This window comes from Abrus precatorius, unplaced genomic scaffold, assembly GCF_003935025.1.
Source record: "Abrus precatorius isolate BTA unplaced genomic scaffold, Abrus_2018 Scaffold3, whole genome shotgun sequence".
NCBI lineage: Eukaryota > Viridiplantae > Streptophyta > Magnoliopsida > Fabales > Fabaceae > Abrus > Abrus precatorius.
Window position 1 is genome coordinate 27,245,072 of NW_020874373.1, and position 11,125 is coordinate 27,256,196.

Below are 11,125 nucleotides of genomic sequence, written 5' to 3' on the forward strand. Positions count from 1 at the left end.
GAGGGTACTCATCTTTGATCTTCTTAAGATTGTTAGCTTTCGATATTTGACTTTTGTTTTAAGTGGATATATAGCTACCTATATGAAAGCATTTTTATTGGTTAGTGGAGGAATCTTGAAATCTTGATCTCCCCAAAATTAATAATTCTCTTTAATTGGTCAATCCAATTAGATGCACAATCATGGAGATTATTTTAGAGCCCACTTGCCTTTGTTTTGGATCTATTGGAGCTATGCTTCGGAGGATTCAAAGGAAATAACTTTGCTTATGTAAGCAGGAACCTTGTACAAAGTCATGTCAGAGAGAAAGAAACGAGAATATAGTTTAATTAGTTGCAACTTGCAACACATTCATTCAAGGGAACGATATTATTAATTTTCAAGAAAAATAGTTTATTTGCAACATGTTTATATTAAATACAAGTGGAATATATTAGTCTTTTTCGGTGATAGAGTAATGTTCTTAAAATCTTACACCCGATGCCATTTTTTAAGGGGTGTTCTAGAATTAGATTGAATCAATTTTTTTTTTCAGAAAGTCATTTAATTCGATTATAAAATTATAACGTGTAACACCTTGAATTTAATTTTAATTAAATAATAATTTTGTAAATCGGATAATCAGATTTTGATAAAAGATTTCGAAATAAGTGAAGGGTTACAAATTAATATCACACAACTGCTACAAAATTAGTTCAATTACAACAAATTTCAAATAAAATTTAAATCCTATAGTAGTCCATCCGTCTCTTCACTGAGAAAGGTGTTGATCGTCTTGATTACCTGAAAAATGAATGTAAGAGTGAGTACTCTACACTACCAAAACATAAAATTAAGCGTAGAGTCTCACCTCCAGCACATTTCCAATACATTAAACAAATATAGACACAGACAACATTATCACGTCCACAAGCACAAATCGTGAACCTATGCATACACACGCCAGCCACACTCACATTGACACTGTGATCACAGATTTATACTCTGAATGGTCATTGGTTACCCCCACCTCACGGATACCACGTGGGCAGTCACGGGTCGCTCAGCAAAGGTAAAGATCAGAGGTCTAGTCAGGAAGAGAGTGTGTGGCCTGTGGTGCACCCGTTCCACAGTCGGTGTCACCACCACTCCCTCTTCCCCAAGATATTTCTACCGTCCTCTTCTCCCACACCCCCAGTGTATCGCTGAACCATTCACAACACATTATAACGGCGTTGTACGCCCCAGCCACACACATTTCAATATACGACACATAGCCCACATTTAACAGTTATGGCCCTAGGCCCACACTTCATTTCCACAGCACACAGCCCATAATTCATTAAAGACACACGGCCTCTAACCTATTTTCATTCATATTACACGGCACTTGGACCCACATTTTCACACAATATTCATTCAATTATATGGCACGAGTAGGGTAGAGTCTCCCCTTACCTCGAATTGAAGACCCACGCTCAAAGTCGACCACGGGAGTGTTCCCCACACAGATCTCGGCCTAAATACATGGGAGAATTCCATGAGAACCCCAGAAATCACCCAAAATCAGAGAAAGGGAAGGAAAACTGAAACCCTAACCGTTTAAAACTCACCTCCAAGCGTTCTCCACACAAATTCGAGATCCAATCTTGCTCTCGAACGGCTTTGGAGGCAATTAATCAATGAAAAAGGGTTTTGGGGATGAGAGGATCGAAGGGAGAGGGAGAAATAACTCTCCTCAAACCCTAACCCCCTTTAAATCATTTTCTGGTCGCGACACTCTCGCTATAGCGAGATATTCTCGCTGCAGCGACAGGTCTCCTCGCTGCAACAACACGTCCTCTCGCTATAGCGAAAAAACTAGAGAAAACTGCACTCTGGTTTCTGCAGAATCTCGCTACAGTGAGACCCTCTCGCTACAACGAGACTGCACCCAGAAATGCACCCCAGACTGTCGCTCTCTCGCTACAGCGATAAGGCGACAGTTCTGGTCTTTCTTTCTAGGGCTCTCTCACTACAGCGAGAATCCTCTCGCAGGACATACAATATCTCGCCCTGCACTCAGCCCAACTAGTCATGCATACACATAAATACATATACATACATACATACACATGAATGTACATTTAAATATATATAATTATCAAAATTAATATTACAAAGTTTGGGGCGTTACATAACGCACTTCAGTTTAGATTGGCTTGTAAAAAATATAAATTCAATCCAATCTCGTCTAATCTTAATTGGCTTGAATTAGATTAGATAATTTGATTTTTAATTTACTTAAAAATAATAAATAAGTTATTTTATTATTTCATTTACACTATTTTTAAAATAAAATTAATTTTTTTATATAAAATATAAAATTTATATAAAGAATATGATATACAAAAATAATTTTAGGTTATTCTAAAAAAAATACTTATATAATCATGAAAATAGCAAAGTATATTCCTAAGAAATAATATGGTATAAATTTAAAAGTAAAATGATAAAATATGGTTAAGTATTATAATTTTATTAATATATAATCTTAAAAGCATGAGTGAGATGTTAATTTTATAAATAAAATTATGTATAGACACATAAATTCGGTTTGGATTGGATTGATACAAATTTAATCTAATTTACTTTTTTACGATTTTCAGTTTTTCAATTAATTTTTGCGGTTTAAATCGGATTGGATGATGAAAAATCTTACTATTTTTTTTTTTTCTAGAAAGAAAAACCAGTCCTTTAATTTACACATTTTCTGTGATATTGTGCTTGTTAACTTTAAAATTGGATAAAATTAATTTTGAATTTGAAAAGTATGGCAAAATTAATTTTTTTGGTCTAGATCATAAATATATTTTTTTAAATTGAAGATTCTGAGTAGGATAATCAGTATAAACGACAAAGTTCTATTGCATGAAAGATAGAGTGTGTGAAAAATAATCTGAAAGGTGTGTTTTTAATTTAAAAAATATGAAAATGATTCTTCTTTAACTTTAATACAAAAGCGGCAGAAGCTATGTTGTATGGTAAGATTATTGCATACGATATAACATTGTAAATATAACAAAATTTTAAAATATTAAGATACGGATACGATAATATATCTTAAGTAAGATATAATTCTATTTATATGTATTATATAAGATAATGATAGATAATTTAGAACAAATTTTAGTCAAATAAAAACTTTATAAAAAAAACTCTAAAATAAATTTTTTTTAAAAATATAAAATATTAAAAATATCACACTAATAATTAACTAATATAATTTTTATAAATAATTGATCCTAAGTAAAAAAAAATTATAAAATTTTAAAACAAGATTAAAATGTTTACTTAAAACATCTAAAGAAGAACCTAATGTGATCATCTTTGGGAGATAACATCATCAACAAATGCTCAAAATCCACAAGCAAGTGCAGTACCCAGTAAATACAAATGCGTATCGATAATCGGATACGAATACAGAAGGCATATATGATGATTTTTGAAGTACCAGTGCAACACAAAACAAAAGCCATCTTTTAAAATCCGGTATCATTAATATTCTCAGCAAAAACAGTTTAAAGGTGTGCTCACTATTTTGTTAAAAAAAAAGGAAAAAACTTCTTCAGTTGCACTAACTAGTTATGTGTCACTCTTTGAAATGTTTTTAGAAGCTTCCATGATTCCATCTATAATCTACAGTTTGAAGTTTGTGTTGTGTAGCAGCTAGCTTATGATAAATGCATTTGGATTTGCTTTCCAAATTCTCATATAGAATGTACAAAGCGAGCAGCCAACCGTTCCCAATCCCAAGTAATTGAAATAGATTAAACAATGTGGCAAATTGGATGGGTATGATCAACTTGATGATGAATTGGAGATGTTTGATATATAGGGTCGTTAATCTTTTTGTGGTACAGGCAAGTTTCACGTATTGCATGTGAATCACTGGCTAATTGTAGCTCCATGTAGAGACTCTCTGCTCTAATTGTGTTTCCAAAGACCAAATACAATGCTTTAATCAATTAGTTTTAGGCTGCTTATTTCAACTTTTCAAGAGAGTAATTTTTTGAATTTTTGAAAAATAGAAGTTACTTTTTGTTTGGTTAAAATTATTAAAAGTAGTTTTTATTTTAATGGATAGTTATAATTTTTTTTTTTTTTCTGTAAGCTATTCAAAACAACTTTTTGAAGAAAGTTAGATCATATTATTTTCAGTTTTTGACTATTTTTATAATCTTGACAAAACAGCTTTGCAAGTAACAGACAAACTTCTGCAAAATAAAATGATCATGCTTTGCAACCAAATCACAGAAGCGTTACTGCTAAGTGGTAATAGGTGGAAAACTTTTCTTCCAACTAATGTTATGTGCATATGTTTATTCTGAAATGTGCAAGGGTTTGGGACTTTAAGGCTGCATTTCATAAATATATATCAGTATGATGAAACCTGAAAGCTAACTGAAAATTGGTAATTCAATATTCCTTGATTATTGGGTGTTTCCAGCAAGATTTTGTAGAAATAACAGCAATTACCAAAGTTGGATTAGAATGAAATCTAAATTTCAGTGACAAGGACTTGTATTAAGCAGAGACTCTACTGAACATGATGTTCGTGATATTTATTATGTATTAATGTATTATATCAACACAACTGACACAACCAACATAAAAAATAACTTGAGGGAGTACTTCAAACTTTTCTTCTTTTCTCATTTTCTCAAAATGGACCTTTTTTTAATCAGTTTTATTCCTCAGATCAGAAGAATCCTTTATCTTTGCCACTTCAGTGTGTGCTTTTCCCTCCATTTTTCTCTTCATGGATTGCCTCAAATAATCTCCATACCTGACTTTCTGATACAACTTGGGGTTTTGAGCATCAATCATATGATCAAGGGGTTCAACTTCGACATCATCCCCTGGGGACAGAAAAAACACATAAGAAGTCCTTTCCTTGTCCTTATTTGTCACTGCTCTGTGCTCTACACTCTTGTATTTCCCATTACTCAATATCTGCCATGATTTCAAAGAAAGAAACTTAGAAGTTGGATAACTAAAGCACTCCTTGGTTTATAAATTGTTTTGTGTTTTTATTTCCTGTTTTTACTTTCAATTACAAAACTATTTCTTTATTTTCATTCTGCTTTCTGCTTCTCATAGATTTGCATAAATAAAAACAAAAGAAAATTATTTCCAGCGTTTCCTGTACAGTTCTGTATAAACAGGAAATAAATAAATTAAAAATAAATACCAAAAAAATTTTCTAAAACAAAATTCCCAAAGTTACTTTAGAGCCTTCCAATTACAAGTGTTTTCCTTGTGCTCACTAAAATGATAATTCAAGCACCTCCATTACATCTCCAACATTGACAAGTATAGCATCAGATATTGGGGCTACTGGTACCCATGCTCCTTTGTGTCGAATTTCTAGCCCTGATACATCACCATCTTGCATAAGCAAGGTGATGGTGTTTGAATCAGAGTGTGAACTCAAACCCAATACTTGCTCAGGTGTGCTGCAAGGAGGGTAGTAGTTCACACGTATACCTTGAAGTGATAATTTATGTAGTTCAAGAAGAAAATGCTTCTGCATGCCCATAATCACTGACAAATAACTAAGCAGTTCCTCACCAACTCTTTTAACTTCACTTGAACATGCATCTATTATCTCCCTGCATTAGTAGGTGAATTTCATTAACTGATCACAAGTTTTGTATATAGTTTTTAACTGTCAAGATTACCTACTTGAATCCCTCTGGTGTTTGAGGCCAATGTTGAAGCTTCCTGTACAAGGTGGGGTGAGTGATTAAAATCAATGCATCTGACCAGTCTAGTATCTGCTCCTCAGAAACTACATAAGCATGCCCATAACCTTGTATGTCATTCGCGGACATTGCATACTTTTCCTTCTCTTCTATTGGAAGTTTGAAAAACTCAGCTGTTGTATCTTTCATTTTTTGCAGAAGTTCTTTTTGTATGCCATGATTTACTATCTGCAAAAGTAATGGCATACAAAAGCATAAGCCATTGAGGTTACATGGATGGTTTTACGTTATATTCTTAACATGCATTCTTACGCAAGAGCTTTTGGGCGTGAAGTGTGCCAATGCACAAGTTCACTTGCCGGTGCTGAAATTCAACTTTGTACTAGAATAATAAAGTTGGCAAGTATGAAGCTATAGACCAATTGGTCACAAAGGCTTTGACACTATGTCATGAACTAACTATACCAAAAGCTTAAGATAATTAGGTGAAGCCACATAAATGTTTTTTCATACTTTTTCTCTAACAGTCAATGTATTACTGTAAACTTGTTACACCTGTTATTGTTATTGTTTCATGTTGTTGTATAGGTGAAATATTTCTTTGTGCATATTTTTCTCGTCTATTTTTGTATGTAATTCACAATTCTGTTGTTGGTCAAGAATTACCTGGAAGAAACCCCACTCCTTGCATGCTATGTCCAATTTCAGAAACTCCTCTTTGTTCCCATAGGAGAGCAGTGCTAGATCTATGACAAGGACCTCAGATGAAAGGTGAGGCTTATTGTTGACTTTCTCCATTTCTTCTTGACTCCTCAGGTATCTTTCAGGCACCTGCAAAGGATTATTTTTCACCATTTCTTGAACATTGGGTACTGGTATAGATGAAGCAAAAGTGGGTGTTTCCTCCATCTGATTCACTAACTCATCATCTGCATTGAGACTCATCTTTGATCTTCTTAAGATTGTTATCTTTGATATTTGACTTTTGTTTTAAGTGGATAGCTACGTATATGCACAGCCTTTTTATTGGTTAGTGAGGGAATGTTTATGTTCCCAAAAAATAATAATCCCTCTACTTGGTTAAATCCAATTAGCTGCATAATCATGGAGATTATTTTATAGCCCATTTGACCATATTGTTTGGATCTATTGCAGCTACCCTTTGGACTTTGGAGGTTCCAAAGGAAATAAACTTGCTTAGGTTAGCAGGAACATGTTTAAAGCCAGGTCAAAGAAAGAAAGAAGAATGGTTTAGTTGCAACATAAGAAAGAAAAATAGTTTAGTTGCAGCATTTTTATATTAATACAAGGTGGCAAAGCAATACTATTGTCTCTTAGTGATATGATAGTGGTCCTCAAATTAAAATCTGACACTCGATGCTTCATTTTTACCTATGGGCTGAAGTGCCTAATTGGTTTAAAGTTGGGCAAGAAAAAAAAAAACTATTAAATGTAATTGGGCTGTGTCTAAATTAATCTTAATACGGATGTTATTCATTGAAAAGTGGGAGAATTGATTTTGTAACTTCAAAATAAATGGAGCTATCATATTTTCAAATCTGGTACTGTTAATATTCTCAACAAAAACGGGTTAATGGTGTGCCCATCATCAGAAATTTTGTTCTTCAGTTGCATTAACTAGTTATATGTCACTATTTGAAATGTCTTCATTCAGAAGCTTCCATGATTCCATCTATAATCTACAGTTTGCAGGGTGTGTTGTGTTGTATCAGTTACCTTATAATAAATTCAGTTGTATTTGCTTTCCAAATATCCCACGTAATTGAAAATAGATTAAACTATGTGGCAAAACGTCCTTAACACTAAAGCAAAAATGTGAAATGCTATTCTGTATCCTCTTCTTTAGAGAATCGTCTCATGGTGAAGAATAATTCCTATTTTCCAACATTGAACAACCTAGGACAGAACATACCAAATATATCCTTAAAAAAGATCGTAGCATCATGATATGATGAAGATGTTCCCCTCCCTCCTTTCTTATTTTAATCATAAAAATTCTTGGCAGATCTAAGACAGAATCCTCATTTTGACATATTTCTTACTGGGAGGATAGTAAATTGATAATAACATGAAGCCTTGCATACAATGAGGCTACCCGAAATGCAAAAGTAATGATACCACATGACTCATACCAAAAGTTTTACATCCAATATAGTGGAGATAATGTTGAAGGGATTTTCACTCTCATAAAATCGTGAGGGCTATTTTGTTGCACTTGAATTAAACGAGATCCAGAGTAACATCCAAATATTAAGAATCTCAAATGAAAAGAAGAAAGGAAAATGTTAATTAGGCCCTGGTTAAATAACAAAAAGTCTAAATATTTTCTTAGAAAACATAAAAATGCACCTATGTTCGTAATTTGTAATATATCATAACAATTTTTATTTATTAGTTTTTTAACCAATACTATAAAAAAAATAAAAAAATCTATCACAGAATTAACATTGTCGAGGAATGTGAATGATGCATGTATTCCATTATATAGAATCTAACTAATAGAATTATGAGAAACAATTTAGATATCAAAAAAGATTAAATTACCCTTTTCTAAGTAAATTACTGTTCTTTATTTTTTTATTTCGTTTAGTTTGCATTTCCTAGTCTCCTTGACGCCTGCAATGTCATGGTGCAACACACCTACTGATTTTCATATTCGGTTTCTCTAATTTTTTTCGCCATAAAATATTATAAGAGAATAGGACATAAGTTTTCTGTAAAACAATTACTTGTAGGAATGTCCACCGGTTTTGTAAATATCATAACATTCAGAGAAGATGGATCCCCTTTCCTTTCTATTGATTTTTTATTTTTTCATTTTATAATTTGAGTTTTTCTTTTAATTTTTAAAATGATAACTTTATCTAGCATTATGTTCATGTCTCTTAACATGTAGGCCCTTTTCTTTGCAATTTCCATCATTATTTGGTACCATACCGGTTGCACAAATGCATGTTTCACGTTTACAAGTTCAAGGTTTGTAGTTGTAATGATTTGGGTAACATTTTTGTTGTGTGAATATACTATTTTTTTTAACGCATATGAAGAGCTGTACTTCATCCAACATAGTGGATTCTTATTTTCTGCACTAAATCTTCTAAAACTTTGATGAACAAAAGCTTTCATGTGCTGACTATGAACTGAAATGCTATCTATCTTTAACCCACATTCGAGGAAAGAAATGCAGCAACAGAATCCAAGCAAGTTCATGCTTGCAATTTGCTAGTAAGATACACAATGGGAGGGTTCAACATTCCTAGATTCTTTATTCATTTTAATTTTGTACATGGTTGCCCGTAACTTTTGCTTAATGTAGCTTGCAAATGACGCTGCCCATTTTTGCTTTAATACAAGTAAAATGTGTAGCTTTTGAGCTACAACTAAATATTCCCAAGTAAATTAGATAATATAAGTTCATACATGACAGCATCATCAACAGTAAGAACAAAAATGTCAAATGCTGTTTATTATCAATCTACCCTTCTTTTAGAATAACAAAAACTATGTCAATTAAAGATAGAAGAAAATACTAAAATATCAAGAAAACAATCCATGACTAGTGACTGATAATCTTTGCAATCTACAACCGCAGTTTCAACAACTTCACTTTGTCATCTGGATTCCTGCTACAGTGGAGGTGGGCAGAAAGTGATGACATACCTTGGAGCCCTGCATCTGTTAAGGCTGCTAGAGTCATCATATGCATAACTATAAGCCTTAGGACATATAGCCTTAAAGAGATGAGCAAAAAGGGTAGGCTTGCAAGTTTTTGGGTCAGAATAATTCCCTGTGCAGCAATACTTTGCTGATTGCATAGCCAAGCATGCACTTTTGCACCCCACAACCTTAGCATTCCTCTTCACCTCAAGTGCTGATGGACAACAAACATTCAAATCCACCTCACAAGAAGCCACTCCACACCCAATTCCACCCCCAACAGGCTTCATAGAAACAGGCAAGTTGAAGCCATCCACCAAACTCACATCATAGAAATGCAGAGGTGAAGAGGAGGATCCAAGTGTCATTTCAACCACTGTTGCTGGTGGCACCCCTCCTTTCCCTCCACAATGTAGTTTCCCATTGCAATCACCTGTGAGACAGTGGCCATTTCCATCATTGTCAAAGCTACAGCCTTGCCTTCCCCAAATTCTCCCTGACCACTTCTCTGCCACATCAAGCACTATTTCCTCACCACTTCCAAGATGGAGCCCCCCATCTTTTGGAGTTTGCTGCCCTGCACTTCCAAGTATCCCTGGCCACACACTCTCCCCACAATTGTTCACTAAAATGAGTTGAGCCCCATCTACAACAATTAACAAGAGAAAAATGCTTAGAAATTTTATAGCATTGGATGGACTAGAGAGATTCTTACATACAACTAATGGTTAAATCCAGCATTTAAGGTTAAGTCACAATTCCTGTTATTAAATGTTTCCTTCTTAAACCTTAAGTACAAAAATCACGGCACTAATTATATACACTGTATTACATATAATGAATTACATGGTGCAAGAAAGAGAATGATATCATTCCGAGTGTATCAAAAGTTCTATTACAAATAGAAAAATAATCAAAGAGAAGGAAGAAGAGGAAATAGTATTACCTGTGAGTATGATGGAGTAAAAAGAAACTAAAAGAATGGAGGAAGTTCTTGCCATTGTTTCAGCTCAATGAATAACAACACAGTTCAAGAGGTGATGCTACTACCATATATAGAGACGAGTGATAGTGCATGTGAGGTTTCCAAGCTCCAAATATTTCGCCCTCAAGTATAGGTCGCGCCAAGTGTTATCTTTTTATAGAAAAACAAAGCCGTTTTGTAACTTCCCACTGTCACCCTCATTAAGCTTTTGCCTTTATTTTCTCTCATCACTTTCTTCTTTCTCTTTCATAACAAAGGAGCATATATGCATTGCTTCCAGCTGGAGATTTCTTTTCTATGTAACTGTTTTATTATTTTGATTAAAATACTGCTATTTAAATATTGTTGAGTTTTTGCTTAACTTGGCAACTTGCAGCATCTTTAGGATGAGAAAAATAAAAGCAATAATAATAATAATAATGACTGTACCATGTGATAAGAACTTTAGTTAGATTAGAGAATGTTCACATCTTAAACTTCAGTGATATGGCATTACTTTCCATGAGGAAAATTAAGTACAGGGCTGCTATAGGATTTTCGCTTTATAACATGAGCATTATCTGCGTCTATCTTAAAATGGAAAGGCGTAGAGTGCAAAATAATTTTTTATTTCAAAGTTAGTAGAACATAAATATGCCTTCTACTTTGTTCAGCCTTGTAGCTTAAGATTTATTATATTCTTAGTGACACAAATTAGTGTAATCTAAAACAATTTGGGTTGCATCCTGTGATCAGT

At 33.6% G+C, this 11,125-nt stretch overlaps 2 protein-coding genes across 2 annotated transcripts; both read right to left on the reverse strand.

Annotated features, from left to right (window-relative positions):
- Nucleotides 1-4,698: 4,698 nt before the first annotated feature.
- Nucleotides 4,699-6,671, reverse strand: LOC113862404 (protein SRG1-like). The gene is made up of 4 exons (XM_027495492.1): nucleotides 6,393-6,671; nucleotides 5,707-5,954; nucleotides 5,309-5,633; nucleotides 4,699-4,974 (listed from the first exon to the last, which is right to left on the reverse strand). Exons 1-4 carry the CDS (start codon nucleotides 6,669-6,671, stop codon nucleotides 4,699-4,701), a joined length of 1,128 nt encoding a protein of 375 aa, XP_027351293.1.
- Nucleotides 6,672-9,373: 2,702 nt separating this feature from the next.
- Nucleotides 9,374-10,405, reverse strand: LOC113863808 (thaumatin-like protein). Its single transcript, XM_027497528.1, has 2 exons — nucleotides 10,351-10,405; nucleotides 9,374-10,050 (listed from the first exon to the last, which is right to left on the reverse strand). The coding sequence occupies exons 1-2, from the start codon at nucleotides 10,403-10,405 to the stop codon at nucleotides 9,374-9,376; spliced, it is 732 nt and encodes a 243-aa protein (XP_027353329.1).
- Nucleotides 10,406-11,125: the final 720 nt, after the last annotated feature.